At 46.6% G+C, this 26,794-nt stretch overlaps 3 protein-coding genes across 4 annotated transcripts in view; 1 reads left to right on the plus strand and 2 right to left on the minus strand.

Annotated features, from left to right (window-relative positions):
* Nucleotides 1-666: 666 nt before the first annotated feature.
* LOC117590007 (limbic system-associated membrane protein) lies at nucleotides 667-20,822 on the minus strand. Of its 2 annotated transcripts, XM_034282293.1 has the most exons (6): nucleotides 8,366-9,526; nucleotides 5,550-5,751; nucleotides 5,328-5,488; nucleotides 2,172-2,382; nucleotides 1,828-2,085; nucleotides 667-1,752 (listed from the first exon to the last, which is right to left on the minus strand). In XM_034282293.1, exons 2-6 carry the CDS (start codon nucleotides 5,659-5,661, stop codon nucleotides 1,517-1,519), a joined length of 978 nt encoding a protein of 325 aa, XP_034138184.1. In that variant the 5' UTR covers nucleotides 5,662-5,751; nucleotides 8,366-9,526; the 3' UTR covers nucleotides 667-1,516. The 2 variants fall into 2 exon arrangements, with proteins under 2 accessions (XP_034138184.1, XP_034138185.1); XM_034282294.1 differs by lacking the exons at nucleotides 5,550-5,751; nucleotides 8,366-9,526 and adding an exon at nucleotides 20,807-20,822 and having other exon boundaries at nucleotides 5,328-5,489.
* Nucleotides 20,823-22,982: 2,160 nt separating this feature from the next.
* Nucleotides 22,983-25,018, plus strand: LOC117590006 (8-oxo-dGDP phosphatase NUDT18). Its single transcript, XM_034282292.1, has 3 exons — nucleotides 22,983-23,689; nucleotides 23,770-24,046; nucleotides 24,108-25,018. Exons 2-3 carry the CDS (start codon nucleotides 23,797-23,799, stop codon nucleotides 24,890-24,892), a joined length of 1,035 nt encoding a protein of 344 aa, XP_034138183.1. The 5' UTR covers nucleotides 22,983-23,689; nucleotides 23,770-23,796; the 3' UTR covers nucleotides 24,893-25,018.
* A 43-nt stretch (nucleotides 25,019-25,061) lies between these two features.
* LOC117590008 (putative tricarboxylate transport protein, mitochondrial) overlaps nucleotides 25,062-26,794 on the minus strand; it is a 2,948-nt gene continuing 1,215 nt past the window's right edge. Inside the window, exons 2-3 of the mRNA XM_034282296.1 lie at nucleotides 25,937-26,278; nucleotides 25,062-25,877 (exon numbers count right to left, since the gene is read on the minus strand). Of these exons, the coding sequence (XP_034138187.1) occupies nucleotides 25,250-25,877; nucleotides 25,937-26,262 (954 nt within the window). The 5' untranslated portion in view covers nucleotides 26,263-26,278 and the 3' untranslated portion in view covers nucleotides 25,062-25,249. The remainder of the gene's footprint in view (nucleotides 25,878-25,936; nucleotides 26,279-26,794) is intronic.

Raw genomic sequence — 26,794 nt, forward strand, 5'->3', positions numbered from 1 at the left:
AGGCAAATTAAAGAACATTTAATGTGATGGAAATACTAAATAATCTTCCGTATTTTCAGCATTCGATTGCACTTGAAATATCAACTATCGCTGAAAGTAGAAAGTAAACTTACCTTTTCAGCCAAACTGGTAGAGAGAAAGTGAGAGATTGATTAGCTGCCACAACTAAGAAGGCGAACAATTCCCTGCTATTTTTTGTTCTTTGTTCTTTGTTTTTGATATTTAAAAGAGTTTCAGCCATTAAAATAAATTAAAGAACATTTTGTTTTTTTTTTAACCATAACCATATGCTCATTTCATTTCTTTATTATGGAGAAACATTTTGTTTTTGTTTTTGTTTTGTTTGTTTGTGTTATTTTTTGCATTTTGCATTAAAACAGAAAAACATACTTTTAGCTTTCATTGTTTCTCCTCTTCCTTTTTTGTTTTGTTTTTCGTATTAACTTCTGTAATAATTTGTATATTCTGCGGTTAGCAAGGGATCGTATCCAACCATCCAATCCTTCCGCTTACAGCTTACGTTAATACGTTAACCCTTTTAACCCTTTCAAACCGCACTTAAAATCGAGAGTCTAAATGTACAATTTATCAGTAAATGAATATTTTACACAGTAACTAGATGATGGACTCTACGTAGAACATTTTCGTTTTGTTTTGTTTTCTTTCTTTTTCTTTTGCGGTTGACAACCAGATAAAAATCCTATCCGTAAAATACACCGAATAATCATCTATATAACTTGTCCACCTTTTTGTTTTTTCATTTAGAGTGTGCTGCGTGGGGATGAGGCATACAATTTGGGTGAATTCAAAAGTTAAGTCAATCTTTCATAAAGAAATCTCAAGGAATGAAGAAAGGACTTTTAAGAGTTTGAATTTGAAGCCTAAACTGCAGGTATTTGTGATCTGGAATCCAGACATTTATCTAAAAGCAGGACAACCTTTTTCTTTTTCTTTTTCTTTTTCTGTCGAGGCACAATCGGACGCATTCCTGCGTCTTTCATTTTACATTTTTAATTGCAAGAAATATAAAAACCTTGAAAGTTGTTTTAGGATGGGGTTTCTATGGGAGGCACATGCTGTGGGAGGAGTCTTCTTTCCTTTATTAAGAGTATCTTCCTCGCAGCAGGCACCTCTACAGTGCGTGCTGTTGTTAGAGGACTTTTATCTCTTTTCCTCTGTTTTCCTGGTTAAAAGTTCCATCGTAATACTGCCACCCGTGCTTCTGTGCTTCTGCTTCTGCTTCTGCATCTTGCAACAGGGATGGATGGGATGTGTACCCTATACATATATGCATGTCTTATAGATAATACTTTTCGTTTAAAGGACACACTGTATATACACTTTAGTTCGTAATAAACGCCTCCTCTGCTGCGTGTCCTCTGGCTCTCCGCATTAAATGCATTCCTTAAGGAGCAGCAGGAGCAGAAGGAGCTGAAGCAGGAGGAGGAGGAGGAGATGCAGTCAAGTGGCAGCTTCTGCTCTGGATGTTGCTTCTGCTTCCTCTGGCGCTGTTGCATCAGCTCCAACTGCAGACATTCAGGAGGCCTGCGGCAATGTTGCTCCAGTTGCAGCTGACGGCCGCCGCTAACAACCACATTGTCGTGGCGATGGCGACCAGTGGCACATGCAAAGGCACTGCTGATGTGTGGCGGAGGCGGAGGCGGCGCAGGAGGCAGCTGGCGCTGCTGTTGCCATGTTGCATGGCTGCCGGATGCTCTCCGTTGATGACGTGCACCATCACCGAGGCAGAGTCTGTATGGGAAGTGATGGCGGGGAAAATGCTGCAAATGTTGCTGGAAAACACGGGGGGAGGCTGGGGACTCTCACCTGAGCTGCTCGGAGAGCAGGTGTAGTTCCCAGAGTCAGCAGGTGTCGCCTTGGCGATGAGCAGCTTGCTGGTGCGCGTCGAGCGCTCTGTGATGACGTTAATGCCACCGCGTTGCGAGTAATTCATCACCCGCTTGCCCTTGTACCAGTAGATGAACGACGGGGGCACTGGCGACTGCATTGCGAGGCACGTGAGATTGATGTCGCTGCCGCTCTTGATGAACAGTTCCGCGTTGCCCAGAATCTTGGCCCGCGATACTAAGAGTGGTAGGTGATAGGTATGGCCCCGAAGGGCACGACTCAATTAATTACTTGGGCCCCTTGTCTTTTCTCTGTGCACTTACCCACGACATTCAGGCGAAAGCCCTGGCTGATCTTTGGCTCTGTGGACACCTGGCACTCGTATGTGCCCGAGTCCCTTGGCTGTGGCGATGAAATGCGCAGTGTCCACTCATCGGATCCCTCGGAGTGCAGCGACTGGAAGCGCTGGTCATTCGTGTACGTTAGAATTCCCACAGTGAGGATGTGCAAGTCCCGCTTGCGTATCCAAGAGACCTTCAAAAAATGAAACAAAATCAGAGTTTTGTAGTGGGAAACGCTCACAGTCGTGCCGCTCTTCAAGTCTCTAAGGTTCCGTTCTCTGCCAACAAACTAAAACAGAACGCACTCTATTATTATGAATAATACGAGCACTGATTTCTGTAAATCATCAACCTTCCACTCCTGCCTTTCGTGTGTGCGTGGGAAGCCAGCCGGAGTCCTTTCATTGTAATTGGAAAACTCTTGACGTCACTAAGAACACAACCATATTATTCTACAGTGTTTAAGTGTAACCCCACAGATATTCGAATACAAAATATTCTCTCGCTTCCTTCCAGAGGGAGGAAGCCTTCACATTGGATCTATTCTTGGAATTGGGAGAGTGGGAGACCTCATAAATTAGGCTACCTGAGAAACAGAGCCAAGGAGAGAGAGAGAGAGAGCCCTGCTTTCACCTCGTTCGTTCGTCCGCTCGTCCGTCCGTCCGTCCGTCCGTCCGTCCGCCCGTCCGTCGGTTTGTTGCAAATTGGGCAACTTTAAATGCTGCTGCCCCAAAAACTTTTCCCATTTGCGGGGGAAGAACGAAAGAGAGGCTGGAGAAGAAAATTCATTAATTGCCTGTTTTGGGGGCTTTGTCTGGGATCTAATTTATGGCTGCATTTTCGGGGGTTACTTAGTGTTCTGTTCGCTGTTCACTGCTGTTCGGATTTTGGTGTACGGTGTTTGGGGAGTAGTTTACTTTAGTTTACTCTTGAATTCCCTGCTGTTTTCCCTGATAGTTTCCCCCCTGGAGACGTACTTAATTCTCCGCCATTTGTTTGGCTTCAATTAATTATGGATTAGCGCCCGACCGGGCTTAAAACCGAGCACATAAAAGAGCCTTTTGATTTATTTTTTAAATTAATATGCATTCATTAACCATTCGTTTCGCTAATTTTCAATTAAAATTAATTGCATTTTACCTCCACCACCTCCACGCCAAATGCAAATAAGTTCAAGGCGACAGCAAGAGCGAGCGCACGAACGCGGCTCGAACGTCGTCGTTCCGTTCCGTTCCGTTCCCTTCTGTTCCGTTCGTTATTTAATTGATTAACGTTCGCTCGTTCCTGGCTGGGCAAGAGGTAAGTGGAGGCAAGTGGCAAGAGAGCGCATGAATGTGTGTGTTTGTGCAACATGACGAAACAGATCTGTCTTTAATTATGATTGATGGGGAGATTCCATTTCATTATGTCATTATTTCATAGGATCATTTAATATTGGGGCCTGTGCATAACATGACACAATTAAAGCATAAATCATGCCCAAAGAGTGATGGTGTTAAAGAGACCATTATTAAGACCATTAACTACTCTCGATATACTGACAATTTCCCAGTCATAGTCCATCGAATTTTCCACTCTTCCACTAACATTTTGTGTTGTTTTTTAATCTATTGTTTGTTTCTAGTAATCCAAGTGTTTTTTCTGAAAAATTAGCCAATATTTCTATTTGAGTCTTCTGTAATCTGTTTTGCAATGTATTTAAGGTATTTTTCGGCTAAATGTGGCTGAAATTTGAACAACATTTCAAATTTTCTTTCGCTTGGGTGACCAGCAATTATGAACTATGAGTGTACATATTTTGCAGAAAGATATCCCCCAACTGCAATTAAGTTTAAGGACCCCTAATCGTCCCTTTGGTTAGAGAGAAACGACATCAAACTACTTGCAACAACTGGTTCATGGGACTTGAACTAGTTCTCAGAACAGCAAGCTTGTGGCGTGTGGCGTGCGGCACACTCAGCTCCATTGGTGATTAGGCTTCACTCACTTTTCCGTTGCACTTTCTTAGCCACTCGTTCTCTTGAAGCGTGCCACACAAAATGTAGAAAAATCCCATTTAGAGGCAAATTTCGGTGTCGTGCTGCATATAGCGACTATCAATTAGCACAGAACGAAGGAGGCACGGACGAGCAATGAAGCAGCAAGCAAGCTGAAGCGGAGTCACGAGGCACGAGGCACGAGGAGGAAAAAGTTTCTCCGTTGCCACATCTTTGAAAGTGAATCCCGAGTTGGGAATCGTGACCTGTGCATTGGGAATCATCGTTGTAATATGCGAAGGATGCGAAGGATGGAAGGGGAGTCTGGGTGTTTGGAGACATTCGCCAATTAGCTGCATATAACAGGAGACAATGCGTTGTCAGGGTCTTGTCCTGTCCTATCCTGCCCCTTCTCATCCTCCTTCTCATTCTTGTGGCATGTGGATTAGGGGTAAGAGTTTCTCGACTCTGCCGCTGCCTCTGCCTCTGACTCTGCTTGGGCGTTAATTACTCAATCCGACGACTGAGTTGCTGAAAGTCGGACGGAGGGTGGCTCGGGAAGGGGCGTCTTGTCTGTCGCCACGCCACGCCAGGCCACAGCAGTGAGCGAGCGCTGACATCGTTGTCGCTTCCTGGTTCGAACGGAGGGGCGAGGGGCGGACAGGAAACGAGGGGCACGAACTGGTGGCAAGACACGGACAACGTAAAATTTATTACACCGCATAATTGCACAGCCACAGAGCGCTTTCAGGACAAAGAAGGGTGCCTGCCACAACGGGGTGGCACTGTGCCACTATGGCTGTGTGGCTGTGTGGCAGTGTGGCAGGGACCGCCCCCTGTTGTTGCATTGCTAACAAATCGCTCGGAGCGGAAGCCGAAGCCGTGTTACAAATGTGCAAACCAGAACGAGCCGCAAACCATGAGAGAGCGACTGAAACTGGAGGCATGGGCATGGGGCATGTGTCAGGGACCAGGGAGAGACCACCAACTTTATGGCGTAATCTTTTAAAAGTAATCTACAAATCTGCCACACGACCACCGCCGCAGGTCGTTTGTTTTGCCACATAGCACCGTCCCTCGTCTTCGTCCCGTTTATGCGAATTTAATGCTGCACCTCCCTTGACCCTTGACCAGTGGACCCTCTGGATTGACCCCCACTTACCGCTCGATCGCCCAGATTGCGAACGCGACAATGGAGGAGCGCCGCCTGCCCCACGGTGGCGGTGACCTCGCGCCTCGAGGAGTTGTCAAAATATGGCTGTGAGTACGGCGTCTCCCAGTAGTGCGGCGGCACCTCGCCGAATACCGCCATGCCTCCGCAGTCTGTGAAAAGGATGCACAGATGGAGAAGGACTCGAATTATGCTCTATGCAGTAGATCTCACCCAAGAGGAGGAGCAGCACCAGCTGCCACAGCCACAGCGGCACACAGGATATGCCCATGGCAGTGCCCGTGCCCGAGCCTTTCAACGGTCTCTGGTACTCCTTCTGCGACATATTTCACGTTTCTCTTCTCTTGTTGATGGATTCCCACTGCGGATGGTATTCCTCCTTCGTTTCTGTTTTACGATTTTAAGGTTTAATAATCTGCCAAAGAGAAGAAAGCAGGAAGAATATTATTACCAACGCTTTTTATGGCTACCAAAAAAAGGTGAAGAAGGAAAGCAAATTATGAATACCAGCTGCCAGATGGCAGAGACAGAACCCACACATAAAGAGAGAGGGATAGAGAGAGAGTAAATGCGGTTCCATCAAAGAAATTGCATTTAAATTGCGTTTCAGGTATACAGAAAAAACTCATGAAATTTTAAGGAAAATTACTTAAAAAATGTAAATTTTTATTCAAGCTCTAAGCAATAATAAATCATTTAAAAATTATTAATTAAACGGCTCGACTCGATTTTGCTAAGGGCTAAGTGCTAAGAAATAGGTTTGATTATAATATTTAGTTTTCCATTGCAGAACTTTTTTTAAAGCATATTTAAAATCTGGTATTTTTGGTTTTAACGTTTTTTTAGAGCTAGCACTTCTTTTATTTCACATAACTTAAGTATCTAACGTCTGGTTGTAATGAGCTAAGCTATTCTTTAAAGCTGATAAAGGCATCTATAATCTATACCCAAACACTTAGTGTTTTTAGCATGCCGTTTGAAAAATATGAAGCTTTGAAATGAGGTATTTTTGACGAATTTTTTACTTTAAAAACTGAACAATAGTCGAATACAATTTAAATCCTGTGTCGGTTTGGTCGAGTAGTGTTATCAATTATACCACAAATTCTGTCATGTAAATGTCATGTTCTGCCATCCAAAATATAATGAAATTAATCACCAAATGGATTTTCCTATGGCTTTAACCAATCTCTAACTTCAGTAATCTATTATATATCGATTCAAGAGCGTATTCCAAAGGATATTTGACCCAAATCGGATTCAGTTTATGGCCTAATTCGAGGTCTGCAATTAAATCTCTTATGGCGTTCCCTCATTTATTGAAGGAAATCAAGAATGGAGATAGGAATACTGTGGGTAGGCTTTCATTAGTCACTCGAAATTACGCTCTACTAGTAATTTTCACGTTCAAATAAATTATATTAGAACTCTTTAGAGGTGGAAATTTAAAAGCGAACCAAAAGTTATGTCCGGGAAATTCAATGGAGCACTGCAAAGGCATTTCCGCAGAATAAATTCTGGGTAATTTCATTTCCGATTTGACGCACAAACTGCATTTCCAAAAAGGCGAAACAACACAGATTGTTGCAACAGCACGAGCTGCAGGAACGTGCAACGCGTATCTCGCTGCAAGAATCAGAACTTCTGCTCCAACTCCCACCTCCTTCCTCTTCATGGATGTGGATAAGGCAATTACGAAGTGGCACAAAGAGGAGAGGGGGCACGGAGAGTAGAGCCAAAGGAAAAACTGAGTAAAAGTCAAAAACTTTGTGTAGGATGAAATTAAAAGTTTCCCCTGCAGTGCTCCTTCGTGTAGCATCATCAACTGCAGTGCCAAAGCCAAAGCTAAACGAACTTGTCAACGATATACTTTTCCATTTTTTATCTTCTGGATAAATCAGATAGACAGATAGGTCATATTAGGGGAGACAGAGAGATATCCCTGACACTTCTGGCTTGCCCTCCCTTTGAGTTCTACCTTTCTCCTACCTCTCTTCAGTTTCGCTCTTGCGGAAATTTGTCAGTCTGTGGCCAGCGGGAGTCTCCTGGAGTCTCCTCCGCCCTGCCGGCTGGCACTCATTATTTATGACTCCAAACTGAGTAATCAGTCAGTGGCCGTTATCCCGCTCCGAATTCCCTATTCGCTCAGAGAAAGGGGCAATAAAAGAGCGCTCTGTTATTCGCTCTCTCTGTCTCTGCCCTCACCACAACCTCTAGAATGGAAGGGTCTTTCATAATCCCGGGTCATTACTCAAAAATATACATTTGTTGTCACTCCAATTAGCTGCGTGACTCCGACTCCTTGCCAAGGGTCAAGCCACGTTCAACGGGTGGCACGGACTCTCCTTTGTGGCTCCACCATTTGTTTTGGTCACTTTTTCGTTCGTCGGCCTTTGCCGTCGGCTTCTTGACTGTTTTCTGGATTCGTTGCCCTTCTTCGCTGGTGCCTTTCGTTCTGTGTTCTTTGATGAAGAAAAAGGTTCTCATAAGCAGCATTTTTCGCGGCTATTACAACGGAATTATCGCCTGTCCAGGGTGTGAGGTGTTTCCTATTTGCCCCTCCTACTGCTTCGCCCACAACACGCCCCCTTCTCCTACCATTCTGTGAGGCTCCTACGTTCTGGCTCCTTCTGCAAATTAAACAAAAGTTGTGTGTTGTGTTGGGTCCATTTTTTATCCGTCTAGCAGCGAATAACATTATTCCGGCTGTTGTTCTTTTTCGAGCTTTTCCAGGCCGCCTGTCTGTCAAAATGAAAGGACGAAGAAGGGACGAACGGACAGTGGACCTTTGCGGGCAGGACACCCTCCGCTACAGTGGACACCCAATGGACAGTGGAAGGGGCAATCTCCCATCATTGTTTGCTTTTTCTGCCTCTTTGCCACTCTCTCTCTCTCTCTCTCTCTCTCTCTCTTTCGCTCTGTCTCTGTGTTCTCTTTCTACCTGTTTTATCTGCTATCCTTATCCTTGGTTTGGCGCATTAAATTAAACTCCTCTTCTCTGTCTCTGACTCTACTCTGTCTCTACTCACGGCTTCTTTTCTCGAAATGACTTCCAAATGACATCAACGTCATCATCATGGGGGGTCCTTCAGCGAGTCCTGCCTGTTGGGAAGTTCTGCCTGCAGTCCTGTGTCTCCCTTTGGGGGCTCCTTTCTTGTTGAGTTTCGCTTATTTCTTTATGTTTTCAGCCAACAATCGAATTGATTGCGCAATGCGCCATAATTAGCCAAAGGCAAGGAATTCACGGATCGACGAGGACGGGCAGCGCGGCCCAAGCATTGCCGCCTCAACAACTGTTGCCTTCAATCAGTCAAACCGAAACCGTCAATCAACCAATCAAATCAAAACGATGCAACAATCGGAGTCCTTTGTTTCCGTTTCTTTTCTTTTCTTTTGGTTTGTTTTTGGGATTTATTTTGAGTCTGTCCGTGGGAAATATTTCCGTTTAGCAGTCACACAGGGACAGGGACAGGAACTCACAGCTATGTGGCAGCCACATAATGTGGTAGGGACATGGACATGGACACGCACCGATAGCACAACCGACAACGACAGCGACAGCGACGATGGCGGCGACAGCGACAAGGACGAGGACGAGGACGAGGACTTTCGTATTATTATATTCCCACCGATGTGGAATGTGGGATGTGATGTGTACTCGTATATATGTTGTTGCCACATTAGGTGGCAAAGCCAGCCCTGTAGGACACACACACTGCCACACACACTTCAACGTACACGAACACGTACACGTACATGTAGAGGTCTCACTGACGCACACACGCGAACAAGGAGGAGGAGGACGGTGGCCGCAGGAGCAGGAGAAGGGCTCGAAGTCTCATTTTGTGTATCCGTCTGCCTGCCTGCCCGCCTGCTTGCTTGCCCAGAGACGTGACCAGCGGTGCCTCCAAGGGATTTAGTTATTAAACGGCTCTTGGCCCTTGCATTCGTCGCGCCTCCGTTCCCGTACCCGTGCCCGTTTCCGTTTCGTTACGTTTCGCTTCGTTTTGTTCGTCTCACTCTTTACTTCATTTTTAAATGTGGCACAATGTAAGAGTGTCTGCCACTGCTCTTGCCACTGCCTCTCCTGCTGCTCCTGGTGCTATTTCTGTGGCTCTTGTGCCTCTAGTAGTCTAGGAATCGTTTGAGATGCCACGCGCACGTTGCATCCTTGCCGTAGGATTCGCGTACTGGAACTGAGACCATCTCGGAGGAGACCTTCGGAGGACACGCTAAAACCTGCGACACACGGTACACGGTACTCCGAAACACTCCGAATGCCGAACGCAGGCGCAGGGAGAGAGCGCGAAGAGAGGGCGGCAGAGAGAGAGAGAGTAGGGAAAGAGAGAAAAGAAAGCCTTTCATTTCAGAGAGCATATCAAATATTAATTTGCCATCCATTTGTTGCCTTCTGCCTCCGTCGTGTGACGTCGTGTGGCAGCATGCCTAATGAGCAGTTTTTTTGTTGTTGTTTTGCATTTTTAAAGGCAAGGGTTTGACTCCCGTTTATCCCCTCGGTCGCTCGCTCGCTCAGTCTCTGAGCCTCTGGGCCTCTAAAAAACCGCAGAATAAGTTACAGGATCTTGGTTTGCTCTCTCTCTCCATTTCTCTGTCTCTTGGCAGCCGCTTTCTGGGTTATTAGCACAACCTGCCTCAACGGCCGCATGCCGCACGAATGAACGAAACAGCAGCCCCGAGTTGCGAGCAGGCCGAGCAACCTGCAGCTCTGAAACGAAAACGAACCAAAACGAACCGACTCCTGGCGAGACGACACGAGACGAGACGAGACGAGTCGAACATAATATGCTGAATAGTCACGTACAAATGAATATTCGTAGTCGTAGTCGCCTCTCTCTCTCTCTCTCTCTCTCTCTTTCTTTTTCTGGCATATTAATATAGTCTACATTTTGGGGGCACCAGCCGCAGACGTACATATATCGGGCAAGGATGGAGTGGGGTAGGCCTCCTCCTCCTCCTCACATGAATGATTTACACTACGACCCATGTTTGGGGCATGAGAATCATGGAAATGTGATTTTTACCGCAATATATAGGTATGTATGTGTGCATCCCCCCACCCACGATTACACGGATACCCCTGTAGCCAGCCTTTGGGATGGCAGAAACAATTGAACAGACAGTTATAGGCCAATTTCGCAGTTTATGTACATGCGTCGGCAGTCGTGAGAGATTTGTGGCGCCTCCCCCTACATCCAAAGGGGTCTACCCCGGGGGGTGGGGAGGGGTCTGCAGCACCTGTCCCTATGGCCTGGCTGCCTCTCTGCTGCTTGTGGCATTGGTCTCTCTCTCTCTCTCTCTCTCTCCCGCGACCATGTCAAATGTTGCGTGTTATGGTCCGCAAATGTTCCTGTCGAAAGCGAAACCCCTTACCAGGGGGAGGGGGAGGGTGTGTGTGTGTGTGGGGAGGCATTTCAACGCATACGCCTCTTTGCCTTGGAGCATCATAAATAAAATGTCTGCCCTGATGGTCTTCCCCGATACTAGAAGGACACAAGTTCCGCCAATGCCTCTTGACTGAAGGAATGCCCTGTAGGGCTACTTATGCATCCTCCATCTCTCTCTCTCTCTCTCTCTCTATCTCTCTCACTCTCTCTCTCTCTCTATGTGGGAATGTGTAATGCAAATTAGAGAGTGGGTGGATATGGCCAAGGGTACTGGGTGCACCGAATTGACAGACAATGGGCCCTGTAATTGACACAGCACCTAGCGGCACATTACGAATGATTAACAGAGCAACCATCCCCCCCCCCCCCACTCCCAGCACACCTCCTGCTCCGTTTCAAACTTCATCGTTCCTCCTGCCTCCTGTAGATGCAGCTATCCTTTTGTCCAGTGTGGATGCATTGACATTTGATTATGGAATTCCATTTGGCAAACGGCAATTGAAAAGGGAATTCAGATTCAGAGATCACTTTGGGGAGCCACACAATTTCTTAGTTAACGGTGAATTGTGGCAAGGACACTTGTGGTATAGAATGATCCTTCAAGCAATGGACTCGCTACATTTACAGGGTATCCCATGGCCTCCTCTATGGGGCTCTATGGCTATGGGCTATAGACTTAACGCTTTCTCCTGGCTGGCCCCCTCCTAAAACCCATTCAAGAAATCAAATTAGTGGAGCAATCTATCCAGCAGCGGAGGTGCCGCCCGCCATTCCGATACGATTACTATCTGGCTTCACCTTTTCGCCAGGCGAATTTATTGTTGCCAATTAATTTGTTAAAATAAGTAGAGTCTTGCCTCGGCGACTTGCCGATGAATTGCCTGCTGCCACTGCCACTGTTGCTGTTGCATGCCCCGGATTCACACAATGAACGGCCTATCGATAAGCGAAAGTGGGAGACGCAGACGTCGTCGCCTCGAATGGGCCACAGAAAATGTATGCCACGTACACGTATTTATCCATTGCTTAGCCTCCATCCATCCATCCATTCAGCTACAGCTACAGCGGCAGCCATTTATTGCCTGCCTCATTGGGTGGGGGGGGGGCATGAATGGGTTTCTCTCTCCTGCTCCTGCAACTGCTTCCGACTCCTGCAGCGCCTCGTCGTTTGCCTTGAATGAATGCTAAATTAATTTCAAATGAATACAAATGGCTTTTCGCTTTTAAGACCCAGGCCAAAACGGCTAAAAGTGGAGTCGGGCATAGTGTGTATGTCGAGGGAGGGAATGTCGGGGAGTCGTTGGAGACGCAGCAATAGGGCCTCCTTCTCCATCGGATCTGAGACTCATTCTCTCCATCTAATCTTCTCTGTTTCTGTTACTCTGTTTTACATTTCGTGTTTCGCTTCCTCCTATTTCTGCTCCACAACATTGGGGCGTAACTCCTCGGGCCTCCCCAGGCCTGCTTCAGATTCGTCTATCTCCCGGTCTAAGGCCTCATCCTACGCCTCCGCCTCCGCCTCCGCCTCCCACTTTGCCTCTAGCTGTCGACACGGCTCACCTGTGGGCCTCTGCATCGTGTTTTTATCAGATGCACCTCCGGCTGAAAATTTACAGCGCCCGCAGTCGGACATCCCTCGCCCATACCACAGGCAGCACAGCACTGCGCTTGGCCGTTAATTCAATTCATCGTAAGTTGCAGAGCACCATGCCCCCTTGTGGCAAGAAGCTATTATCCAATAACTAGGAAACGCTGCTAATCGCGTGAATAGTTTTGGGGGCGGCGCGTAATTGATGTTTACGGGTAAGCGGAGCACACACCCTCCCTTCCTCCCTCCCCGTGCAACGCTTTGCTGGATGGATACAATTTCCATTTCGTTGCCTACTTTTTGGGGCAGCTCCGCACACCTGCCACCTGCTGTGTGTCCATGGGCTCTTCTGTGCTCTTCTGCCACTCAACGATGCCTTGATTTAATGCATTTCATTGAGCTGCAATACGAAAGGGAGTACGAGTAGGGGTAGGGCGTGGAGTACTAGCCACGCCCACTGTAAAATCCACTACGACTCTAATTCAGTGCAGGAATGGGCAATGGAATGGGGCATTGGATTGTAGAATGTACATTCGAAAGGCACTCGTCGAGTGCCGGCCACTTTGCATTCATTATTCAATTTGGCCGCATTTAGATGCGAGGTCCCTGATTAAGACTACCCTCCCCCCACACCATCCATCCATCCATCCATAGCCATCCATCTCTATCCCAACAAACAGAGGAGAGAGATGGGTAAAGGGATTAGAGAATAGGTTACGTTGCAACAACAGAAGCAAAAAGCAGCAACACACAACGAATATATCCCCTCCATAAATAAACGATGCGATTCCCTTTGAGCCGCCTCATTTGAACGCATCTGGGGACGGTAGAATGCCGCTCCGATTGGCCCTCCCTCCTGCGCTCTCAGGATTCCATTCCCTCTCTGACTTTCTGGTTCTGGTTTTCTATTCAGTTCAGTTTAGTTCAGTTTTTCTGTCTGTCTACCAGGTGGAAGTCTCGACTCCTCGACTGTGGCTGATTTTAAGCCATGATGACGGTACAGGCACAGTACCGCCATCGCATCGTTTTGGTTGCATCGATGCTGTCCGAAAAGTGGATCGAGGAGGTCTGCGGGGTGATGCAGATTAATTGAATTAATGCGAAATACGAAATACGAAATTCGAATTGGAATCCAGAATCCAGTATGCTCCATTTTGGATGCGGATTATATAATAAATATTCATTCAGGTCTTCAGGTCTCGGCGAATAATATAATAATAATTCTGTTGGGAAGGAAGTACGGTAAAACTGAGAGACAGAGAGATCACACTCTCCCCTGTCCACACTCGCTCTCCACTGATGTGATGGCCATAACAATTCATTTTTCCCTCGCCCCCCCTGGGGGATACCCCTTTCTACTTTCTCCCACATACAGAAACACACAAACACAAACACACACACACACTAATACACATACACATATTTATGTGTCACATGGACTGTTAAACTTTGTGCATTGGCTCTTCCGCTCTTCATCTGTGTGTATCTATTGATTTATGGCCAGAGCACAGACAGCAGATATACATTCACATCCACATTCACATCTACATCCACATCCACATCCACTCAGACACCCACACACTGACACACAAAGCAAAAGGCCATGAAGGAAAAACAAAGAAAATTGCATACAGCATAGAGTGCGATAGGGAGAGGGAGAGGGAGAGGGAAAGGCAGTAGAACAATATTTATTTATACAACAGACGCACACAATAATTAATTACTTTTCTTCCATCCGTTTTGTGCAAATAATATCATGGGCATGGCCAACAGACAGTCCGTTTCATGGCTCTAGGGCCAATTAGCAGCAGGCGAAGGGAAAGTTGTAGCCCCTCGATGATTCGAAAAGTGTATGCCACTGCAACACACACGCACCACCCCAGGAGCTGACAGACATGCACGGTGCTGATGATATGCACTCTATCTACCCTATGGCCATTTGTTATCGATTGAAAGATCGATGATTTGATATGTGAATTCCTTCAAAGTGATCAAAATTGTAAGTGGAGTGGAGTTCTTCTATGAGATAATAGTAGAGAAAATGATTACGAATCTAAGATTCCCACTTTATGTCTTTGTTTCTTCTTCTACCACTTAGTCCCTTCCTCTTTTGAAATCTCTAATACTAGCATACCTTTCCACTTGTTAGTTTCATTTTAGCTCTTTTAGTTGTGTTTAGCTCTCATTTTCCTCGAATATTAGACTAACATCTATAAATCCTGCATACATACACTCGTCGCGCGTCATTCGGCAGCGCCCCTCGGTCGGTGTGGCGCGAGTAGGGCTGCGATTCTGCTTGGTGTCGCTGGGGCCTGGTGCAGTCACTGCATATTGCATCGTCCAGGCGATTGAGAAATGAAAATTGATTCGATTTTTCATCACTCTACTGCTGTATGTTATCTACATTCCAAATTTTGATATGTAATTTTCCCAGAAAACATTCGACAGCTCGACTGCTCGTACTTCAGATTCCATGAATGTTCTTTCAACGTTTGGAAAACGAAATGGAAAATCTGTCTGCTGCAGGGGATGTTGTTCCACATGTTGTTCTTCCCATACTTTTGACACGCACTGTGTATGCAAATACAACACACACACAGGGTACAGTGAGAGTCTCCTCCTCCATCGTTGAGGCACCCGTAGTGCACCCGAACTAGATAATCCCCCTGCTTAGGTTCCTCCTTACCCCCTGGGGGGCATTTACATAGACGGTTGAACAGTGGCGCAGGGTGAGCGGGGCAGGGGACAGACTGACAGAGGGGCACTTGGACGAGCATAAGCATCTGATATGCATCAAAATCTCTAACTCGATTGTTGGGACAGCGGGACCCAAAGAATAACCAGGAAATACTTGCGTTTCGGACTCTCGGACTCTGGGAAAAGTTTTGCTTGCTTCCTGTATACCCCCCGTTACCCGTTACCCCTTACCACCGCATGTCCACTGAATGGCTGCTGGCCTGCTGGTGTGATGGTCTGCTGGACTACTGCATGGCAGGCTGACTGCTCCTTGATGTCCTGCCTGCTGATGTCCATCTCCAGTCGACATTTTCCTTTCATTTGCACCAAGTGGCTCGGGCGCTTGGCTTTTTATATTGGCATCCTGGTGGCAGCAACAACAAGCATCCGATCCCTGTCCCTGTCCCTGTCCCTGTAACTCCTTTTCCTTTTTGTGGCTTTCTATGCAAACAAAAACAACGTCAGTCGGACGGTCGGTCGGTCGTTGTGTATTTACATAAGAATTCTAGAAAATACCGACAGATAGACAGACCCTCTCCTCGACACATACAATGTACATGCATGTAGACTATATACATATGTCTGTGACTGTATATACTATATGTATGTATATATACAAAATATGCACATGGCTGTCGTTCTTTCGGGCTGTCTCTTCTGCTCTTGAAGATATTTCTCTAAAGGCTTTTAGGGACAGCTTTCAGGACTCCTTCTCGTCTGTTAGCTGCCGCTGCTGCCGCTTCAAGCGAACATAAAAATGCCCTTAAAAGCAACAGAAAAATCTCAACAGAAGGGAGGCTCCAACAGATCCCTACCAGCTTTGGGGGAAAAAAAGAAAAACATTCAAATATAAAAGTTATACCCAGAAAAGGGATTGACGGATATAAATGGTGATATGACCTAAGGTCATTTGTATAAAATTAAGTTGGAACATCATAAAAAATAGACATAGAGAAAACCAAAGAGAAACAAACGACACAAATGACAAAAAACTTTCAGCCTCAAGGCTCCTATTCCTCCTCCTGCGTCTCTTTAGGAGGAGTGTCGGGATGTACACTCCCTCCAGGCTATGGCTATTTCTGGGGCTTAATCAAGGCAAAACTTCAATTCGATTTACAATAAGCCGCTGTCTGTGGGTCTCTGGTCTGTGGGAGAGGGCCGGAAACAAACAGGAAACAGGAAAAACTAAATTGCGATACTTACACTCCACGCAGGACTCTCTCTCTCTCTCTCTCTCTCTCTCTCTCTCTATCCCTTGAGCCCTTCCATCTTTCCCTTTTAATAAACATTTTTATATGCCGTATGCTAATAAGAGATTTTTCTCTCTTCTCCGGTCTGTGTCCCTTTCTCTCTGTCTGACTGTCAGTCTCTCTTCTGCCTCAAGCTATTTGCCGGAGCTGCGGCCTGGGCGAGAGCTCCAGCCGCCAGGCCTCAGCTCCACTTTTAATATTCAGCCACGTATGTCATGGCAAGGAACCATTAAACACAAAAACACAAGGCAGGAAAAAAGGAATGAAGGAAAGCAGAAAGGAGGGGGAAGAGTGGAGCCAAAATGGGAAGCAAAGCCAAAAGGAAAAGGAAAAGCCAAAGCAAAAGCCAGGCAGCAGGCAAACAGCGAAAGCAAAAAAATTATGCCCCAGACGCCGCTGAATTTTAAATGAGCCCCCTTTATGGGCTTCATTTCAGCGTGTAAATTATCTCATTTGTCAGCAATTGCGCCCCTTGCCGCATGCCGCGTTCCGCAAGCCGCGAGTTGCGGCACACACTGTGGATCTGCCTCAAGTGGCAGCGACTAGACCTATAGCTCTATGCCGCCTCTCTCTCTCTCTATCCTCATAGAGGACACACCGCCCACACCTCCCGCATGATGTTCATCGACATGCGACATCCTATCCTCCATGTACTTCAGCCATTTGTGAAATGATTCAATGACGTCTCTGTGTCTCCTATCTGGCATTTAATGAGATAACGCGCTCCCTCGCTTTCCCGCATCAGATAAGATGCGATTCGTATCTTTCATATCGTACCATTAAATATTCGAGTATTTGCGAGCTTGTACGTCCATCATAATCCAACGACTAGTGGGTTGATTCATTAACTTTGAGACCATTTTTTCACATTTGCCAGCATTTTATTTTTTCTCCTTCCATCTACCATAAGTCGCATAAAGTGATGAAAATCCCTTACAACGAGCTTAAACGAAGCTTTGGCTTCGGCATTTCATTTCTTTTCTCTTTTCCTCGTCTTGTTTCGTCAAGAAAAACAAACTGTTTGGCATGGAGAGTATGTTGTAGATGCCAGAACAACTGTTGGGTTAAGCAGCCTCTAGGAACCCATCTGGATCTCGATCGTTTTTTATTCTATCACTCCATCGCAATGCCCTGCAAGGCCCAGATCTGTTAAGCTGATTAATTCATTAATCAGTTTTTGTTATCACTTTACTCCACTTTACCTGAATTTACGTCTCAATCGAACCTCTCAAACGAACCCTGGAAGGCGTGTGTGTGGTGTGCCCATTCCAAATCCCAACGCCCATCAATTAGTGTTGGGGAGTGTCATGGCTAAGCCTGTGTTGAGTAAGCTGCACTTTCTTTGCACCAAGAAGCGGGCTGGACCACTGCACTACTCTCCATTGAGTACCGTTCTCCATTGATTGTCAGCTTACTAGCAGCTTAGTTGGGGCTTCCACTGGCAGAAGAGAGCGAGAGTGCTGCCACACATACCGCTCACTGAAACCGTGTTGCAAGTGGATCCTGTGGCACAACACAACAAGCAAACAAAGAGGGGGCAAACCCCAGGCTCTGCCTCTGCCACTGCCACTCCTTTCGTGGCAGTTTGGTTTTTTGGTTTTGGTTTTTTTCGGCCAAAAAGTGAATTTAATGGCCGCTCAAGTGGCCGAGTGGAGTATAACTTTTGTGAGTTTTCCTTAGTTTGTAAGCAAATATGAAAAGCTCTCCGCTGCAATGGGGAAACTCTTTTCACTGGAAGTGGAGCCAAGCCTCCTCCTTCTTTTATCCAGTGTCGTGGCATTGATGATTCTGCACTTTCCTGGGCCCTGCATGCAATTGCAATCAGTGGTGTGTATTCCAGGCGTATTTTATGGATCCCTCCTCCACCGCTCCCAATAACCAGATTTCATTTCTATATAAATTTGTATCCAAAAAAACGAACAAAAGGAGCAGGAGCCGTAGCCTGAAATGGCATTCCTTGGATGGTCCTGGGTCCTGTGTTCCACCTTTTGACAAGGGCATAATTAAAGCATAACAGCAAGAAAAACAGATGGGAGGGCCCGTCCCAGTGCCCCCTCCCAGGCAGGAGCAGCAGAAGTAATGGAGACCTCCCTGCGACATAAAGGCGGCGAGAAACGACGATGGCTGTGGCGATGGCGATGGCGATGGCGATGGCGATGTATGGCGTTACGGGGTGAAAACAGGTTGTTACTTCCTTGCAAACAAGGTTCCGTTACCGTTATGTACACACACATCTTCATACAATCTGCATACACACACATAGGTACATGTGTATGTATGATAAATGTCTGTGTGTATGTAAAAAGGAAAGCACGTTATTGCCAATTTAAGTTACATTGTGCATGTGTCTTTAAACAAAGATTTATGTACCCAACCGTTGCATGCACACCCCCCACCCCTCTCCCGCATGCCATGAAAGTACGACCCCAATTCAGGAGTCCACGATCCCTCTCCTTCGTACCGTAGACATACGATATATATGCTGGTCTGGGCTCCTGGGGGGTCAGGTGTGCGGGCAATAATTCGCTATAGATGGGGAGCTTTACTTATATTCGTATTCGTATGTGGTGTTCGCTGTGTTCCACACACTTAAATCAGCATAATGATATGCACTTATTGTTGTGGCAAATTTGTTGCGGAAATGCTGTGAAAACCGCACAGGCCACAAGCAGTGGGGGAGGTAAGACCTACAGGCCACTGAGCCACTGAGAGCCTCTGAGCCACTGACTCACCTCAGAGCTCAGACGAAGCGACCGCATGTCGATGTCGATTTCTTCATTTGCCTAATACGAGTCGACGCCATCATTAATCTAAAATATGGCAGACTCGCACGCATCCACACACACACGCACACTCATGCTCACACACGCTTATACGCTCTCTCTCTCGCTCTGTCTCTGCATGTAATTATGTTCAGGGAGCGGAAGAGAGAGAGTGTGGGGGAGCGGAGGCAACATACCACAGAAGACACACATTTGCGTAAGCCTTGTTAATCGTGACAAAAGCTTATTGCGGGTTATTTGGACTACTTGTTTCGCATCCGGCGTCGTCGTCGTCGTCGTCATCGTCAGGCGTCACCAGCAGCGGGGTGAGTGAGAGGTAGAGAGAGAGGCATAGAGGTGAATCAACATATATATTAAGGTATATTTTATAAGTGAATAAGACTCGTACAATAGCCTAAGCAATTACCAAGATTATGCAGGAGGCACCAAAAAATGCTTCTCTGTGGAAGGATTATGTCCCTCAAGCTGGACTTACCCTCCTGTTTCATATGACTTTCACCACACAAAGACGACTGCGGGGGGAGATATCTGTAGCAGTAAGCACAACAGCTATGTGTGTGTGTATTTCTGGTGCGTTTGAGGCTGTCATCTCTAGGTACATGAGAGGAGAGGGGAAGGCATACTAGGCATGAGGTGGAGGGAGAGTGGCCCAATAGGGAGTGTATGGGCCCTTCTCGCGTCACTTGCACACATAATAAACATTTTAAACATTATTCTCGTGTTAAGCAGCTTCTTGGATTGCTGTTGCCCGTTGCCCGTTGCCCGTTGCCCCATGCCACTGCCACTGACTCTGCCACTGCCACCTACTCTGTCTCTGCCTGTGTGCGTCTCTGCTGTTCGTTTTCGGTGAAATTTACGGGTTTTAACGAATAATGGTGCATGTGGGAAATGAACGTTTTGTGTTCGCTTTTGCTTGTCATCGCAGTATCCACACATGCATACATATACACACACAAAAACACACACATATACGCACACTCGTGCGGATTCCAAAACATTTGCCACTTTATCAGCATTTTACTTTAGCCGTTATTACCAGAGAGATCCACTCAGAGTACATTAGTACGCCCCCACACTCACACACAGATGCATACGCACACTCACACACACACATACTAATACTCTCTCTCTCTCTCTCTCTCTCTCTCTCTCAGATGATGGCTCCCCCCCCTCCCTCCCCCTGACACGCATGTGTGCGCCTCTTCTCTACATGAAGGTTGCGACTCTCCAAGGAAATTAAAAAACAACTAAAACAAATTAACAATGTAATGACAAAAGTCTTATGCCAGAAATGTGGCAACGGTTGTGGCAGCAGCGCAACACGAAGTGCCACACAGCGGCAGAGCTGCAGGAGAAGCACGAATAATAAGCAGTCGAAGGAAGCGGAGCTGCCCAAGGACATGGAGTAGGTCTCGCAGCTAAATGGCAAATCAAGCATTTGCACAGAAATTGAATTACCTACCCGGGCACAGCTCTGGCAACAGCCACAGCCACAGCCGGAGCCCGAGCCCCATCACCATCACCATCACCGAGCGCCACCCACGTTAAGTATACGCCGTGGATTTCAGGCCCAATTGGCAGTGGAAATGTGAATGGGAATGGGAATGGCAACAGCAACGCTTTTAATGATGATCGATTTGGGTAAACAATGAAATTTCCGCATTCAAATTTTATTGCCGGCAATCAGAAGAGCTTCCTGCAGCAGCAGCAGCAGCAGCAGCAGCAGCAGCAACAGCAACATCAACAGCAATACAGATACACCACAAACATATGCCCCCGACTCAGCGCTATATGAGATGGTGATGGTATAAGGAGAATATGGGGGTTATGGTATATGGTTGTTTTAATATTAATCTATTGGAGCAACGCCTGTTTGCTGTTTGTCGGCTAAATTTGAGTTGGAGTTAAATGATGGTTGTTGTCGCTGCAATTACCATATAACATTTACATTATCGCACTTGCAACCCACCACCCCTGCCATGACCCACGATCCCATGTCTGTCATTACATGACTTTCAAAACAGGAATGAAATTTACATTTACTGAAATTGAAAGACAATTTAAATGTGCCGCCAAACAGCAGAGCCGCAGCTGTGTGGCCAAGAGTCTGGTATTGTCCATGCAGCCGACCGAAATTCAAGTCCCGCTCGCTTGAATAATATCACTTCACCTGTCACGTCTCACCCGGTCATATTCATTATTTGATTTAATTATTCATTGAAAAATATTTACAACGTAGCAGTCTCAGAATATCGAAAATATCAAATTGAATATATCGATATATAGAATTCTTTGCGGCATAAGGAAGTGTGAACGTATATTATTTTTGGTATATTTAAGTTCTCATATTTGAAACCCAAAACGAAGTATTTTTTTAAATTTATTTGGAAAGTTCAAATGACGTAAAGGGTTGCAATGTACTTTAAGTATTTATTTTCGATATCGAATTCAAAGTATCTGGCGGGCTAATTAAGGCTAAACAACTAGGAAGAAATCTTAAATCAACAACTTAAATGCTAACGTTAATTAACGCCAGTCCTTAGGTGCTTGTCCTGGTGTCCGTCAAACTTACCAACATGATCAGCACCCAGCTGAATAATTTGATGGCTGTCAACCTGTGCGACATGATTTCTGAATGATTAGTATCTATAATCCGGAATACGTTCAGAATATAAATTCTTAGGTATTGTCCGAAAGCCTCAAGCTTTTCTGAATTTTCGTCAGCTCCTGAACGTGGACGGCGTACACATTGGAAGGTGGATTGTCCTCCTCCATGACTGGCATCTCATGCTCCCAATTATTCCCATACGTTCGAGTATATATGGACGTGAAGGCAACATCCCAATGGTATTTTTGCACATTCTTGGAGGTCGTACTGGACGGGATATCTCTGCGAGGCGTACATCATTGCCTGCTCGTTGGCAACGGACATCAAGTTGTGATCCAGGTTACGGATCGGCAGCATAAAGCTTTTGCCACCGCCTTCCACATGCCAATTGAGGGGAAGTGGTACTCTACCTCCTGCTCATGACCAAAAACGGCTGCCTGTAGTACTTCTGGTGTCCAAATCGTTCCTCGATCCAATTTCCGCTTTTGCGACGATTGCCTAACCAGATTGAACGTGTGGTTGATGTCCCTTCTTCTCCTCGGAAGTCCCATTATGCTGCACCGGGAACAACTCGCTTGACTAATAATGTTTGTGGAAAATTTGTTGGAATTGCTTTGGAAGTTCTTCAGGACATTAAAATGAAAGTGATATCAAAGGCTTCAAATAAAGCTCCCTGCAGGCCTGTTTGATGTAATTATGAAATGGTTTAACGTCTTTCAGAAAAGCTGTCCCCAGGAAATCCCTGTACAATTCTGATCAGGAGAGAAAAAAAAACTTGAAATTAAGGTGAAAATAAACTTCTTTCCAAATTTACCGTTATATTTCGTCGGCACACAACCTTTCGCATGAACGAGCACGCACTGAACATTTAGTGACCGAGCACACCCGAACCCCACCCGACGGTTCCTCCTTATATAGATACTTTATGCGGCTGACAAGCCACAAGTTGTCAAATAACGTAAAGTTCACCCACACGCGTAACGTTACGCTTTTTATTTTGGTTGACCTTTTTAGTTGGATGCTTATTCTACAATCAATCTATGTAAAGGAAGTCATGAAAAGTAGCCAATCTTGTAAAAAATTTATTGTTGAATTGGATGAATCTATAGTTTTAGCGCTGAAAATCTGAACTAGCTAGTAATATTAAATAGAATCGCAAACACGATGAAAATTATTTACAATTTACGGTATATGGTGAAAGTACGGAGGTATATTTTTCAGGGTCTTGAGGCATATTTTATCGATAAATCCGCGGTCACACTGATTCTCATTTAAAACAGCTGTTGCAACAACATTATTAAGAATCCGAAATTTAAATAAACAACCAAAGAAAATAGACGAGTTGAAATGCAATTAGGTGTGCAATAAGTGCAGCTGGAACTGCTACAGCTGCTTCGATTCTGACCAGACCAGGAACAAAGTGACACAGAGCAGAGCAGCGAGACAAGACACCGCGACACAAGCCACAGACACAGGCATTCCAATGCACTTTCTCCAGAGCAAAACCCGTCGAGCGGCTTATTTGACATCCATTCGGATATCAATAGAAAAATAGAGGCCACAGCCGCACAGCCATAGCAGAGTAAGCAGTCGACAGACTACGAAAAAAGCAAACACCGCACCTGTGCTGGAGCACACAGAACCATAGAAATAGCAACAAAAACTTGATTGCCGTCTTTTGCCGTTTTATTGGCGGCAGCGGCAGCGGCAGCGGCAGCGGCAACAGCAGTGGCGGCATTAGAGCCACAGTCACATCTTGGCCACTCTTGTGATCGCTTGCTCGTTGATTCCACTTCGTATTCTACTTCTACTTCCACTCCCAAACGCAAAACTAAAAAAAGCAAAACGCAAAAGAATTCCATAATTTGCATATACCACACTCGCATGCACAGAGATCATCATAATCGAGAGGGGTAGTAGTGGCGGGAGGAGGAGCATGCTTGTCGAATTAAGTCATTATTTGAGTGCCAGTGCCCAGACAACGTGAGTTTAGGAAAAGAGTGTGCGCTCGCTCATCATAATTCCGTTCGTTCAAAGTCGTTTTGGACACTTTCTCGATATAGACACGGAAACAGACACAAGATAGAAGGATGCCTGCGATTGCGGAGAAAGTGCGTCGACTGCTGGAAGCCAAAGATTTGGGCGATGTCACCACAGAGTTGTGCGACTTTTCGCTGAAAGAACAGAACGCCACAGCGGAGGCGCAGGGTGTGCAGCCATCGTCGGCATCCGACTTTATGCCCATACTCGGACAGACGGTCACCTACGTTGTGGCCTGTGTGCTGATCAACGAGCACGACGAGCTGCTCATGATCGAAGAGGCCAAACAGAGTTGTGCTGGTGAGTGAACTCCCCGCAACGTTCTTCAACACACAACCAATGATTTCACTTTACTCTGCAGGTAAGTGGTACCTCCCCGCTGGACGCATGGAACGGGGCGAGTCTATCACAGAAGCAGCGGCGAGGGAAGTTTTTGAGGAAACCGGACTGAATGCGGAGCTAACGACACTTCTGGCTGTGGAGGTGGCTGGTGGCTCTTGGTTCCGTTTTGTTCTGACGGGACGCATCACTGGCGGACGCTTGAAGACACCCGCCGATGCGGATGCCGAGTCCATACAGGCGCGATGGGTTCTCAATCCGCAGCAGGTGCCACTGCGAGCCAACGACATCCTGAACATCATTGACATTGGACGGGCCTACCACAAGGGCGTGAAGACGGGAGTGGCAGATATTTCCAGCGAACCGCTGTGGCACGGTTGCATCCTGCCCACGCGATACCCCCACAGGCGGAATTACCTGCGAGTGCTGGCGGTGGCACGGAAACGGGCCAGCAACTCGTTGAACATTTTGATCAGCGAGAAGAATGCCCACCACTTCCCCACGGTGGAGCTGAATCCGAGGCGCAGCCTCCACTCGACGCTGCGCAAATTCATGATTGAGATTTTTGGGGCCGAACTGCCGCAGCACAAGCCACACGGACTCTTGAGCGTGGAGCACTGTGCCTCCGAGGAGGAGAACACGGACGGGATCTGCCTGAATCTCCTGGTGGCCTTCCGGCCGCCCATCGAGCAGATATCGCTGATTGGAAAATGCATTTGGCAGGAGCTGGCGGCACCCCTCGACGAGAGGCTGGGGCGCATTGTGAGCAGTAAGCAGGCCTCGATACCACTCAATGTGGTGCGATAGAAGAACCGTGCCTTAGTCTTTAGTTGTATGTTAAATCCCCCACAGTCCCCTATCTAATATATGTATGGTGCAAGCAATCTATAAGCCACAAATTAGTTGCAATAAAAGGAACACACAGAACACAGATCGAACACAAAGTTTCTTTTTTCGATGTTAAATGCTTTTCTCATTCTATACAAATATTATGTATAATTAATACGCAATAGGACGTACCCGAACGTAATTTAACGTAATGAAACCATAGAAATGCTCTCTCTAGTGGAATATATCATTTAGATCATGCAAACTAGCAGTCGACTAGGTCAGGGACTCAGAGGGATCGGAACTAACACTAAAAGCCTGTCTCGTCTCGTATCTCTACTTCCACACGGTGTTGAAGAGATCCATAAACGAGTCATAGATCATGAACGTGATGGCCACATCGAGGCAGACACGTCCCAGACGCGGCACAGTTCCCTTGTAGAAGGCCCCCACGCCCTCGTTCTTCAGGATCTTCATGGCACAGTCGGCGGTGTTCTTGTACTTCGATGCCTCGAGACCCTGCATACGCGTCTTCACGACATCCAGTGGCGTGTTGCCGAAAACGGAGGCGGCTCCGGCCACAGCGCCAAAGGCACCGACCAGAAGCTTGGGCACCGGTTTGTTGTGATCGTCGCCCTTGTACAGATCCTTCAGGGACTCCAGGACAAAGAAGCGGATGGCCTGGTTTGAGCCCTGCTTCAAGATGGTGGGCGTGAGACCCTTGTAAACCCCACTGATGCCCTCCGCCTTGACGATCTGTCCGACGCCGTGGGCGAAGCCCTTGAACTTTGGATTGGCGCTGCGCTGGTCGTTGATGAACTTCACCTTGATGGTCTCCATGGGCGTCACGGCCAGAACGGCCTCGCACACGCCCGCTCCCAGGCCGCAGAGTAGCTTTCCGGCTGTGGAAAGTTGTCCATTGGCATCAACAGCGTGTCCGCGCAGGTACTCGAAAGCTCCAAATCTGCGAAGAGGATCTTCACTTAGATTAACATCCAAGGATTGTGGCTCCATTGCTCTTACCTTGCAGCCGACTTGGGTATGCTGCCGTAGAGGAGCACACTCAGGCCTCGGTACAGGCCAAAGAAACCTTTCTGCTGGACGGTTTTCTTCACGCAATCCGCGATGCCGTTGTACCGCTTGTTGGCCCCCTTCTCGTCCAGCTGCAGCTGTGTCTTCACGTACTCGGTGGGATAGGTGATACAGATCTCAATGCCGCCCGTGATGCCACCCGCCACAATGCCCTTGAGTCCCTTGCCACCACCGCTTGGTGCAGCGGCTCCAGTGCTAGTCATCCAGGGACGGCACTTGTACGGACTGACAAAGGATGCTAGACTCTGGCGATCCATTCTGTAGCGGGGTTATCTGTTGTGGAGGAGAGAATTGTCTTAGAATTTCAATTTGAGAAAGATCTCCCCCAAGGTGATATCTCTTTTGGAACAGAAATAGAAGTCTTTTGTGTGGGTGCAAGATCTTTGGGAAAATCAAGAGATGTCTGTCTATAGATAGCTTTCATTTTTCGTGGTCTTATTTTAATACCCTCTTCTAAAGGTAATTTCCTTTCGATTAGGCCAATAATTTCTTTATCTATGTGTATAAACATATTTATCATTTAAAACAAAGTACAAAACAAATCAGAAGAGTAAATTATGAATGTCTCTGTTTCGTCATATCAGACTATTTGGGAAAGTTTCGAGCGATTACTTAAGATCTGGTGATAGTCAACCGATTCGATTCGATTCATCCATATGTATGTACATACATATGTACATCTTGTACGTATCAGCAGACGATGTTGGGTTCTCTTTCCCTCGTTCGCTGCTCTTTGCACTTGACAATCGTATTGTTTGTCCGTTTTTTGTCGTGTGTGGAGGGTTATGT

The sequence above is a fragment of the Drosophila guanche genome, unplaced genomic scaffold (genome assembly GCF_900245975.1).
Source record: "Drosophila guanche unplaced genomic scaffold, DGUA_6, whole genome shotgun sequence".
Lineage (NCBI taxonomy): Eukaryota > Metazoa > Arthropoda > Insecta > Diptera > Drosophilidae > Drosophila > Drosophila guanche.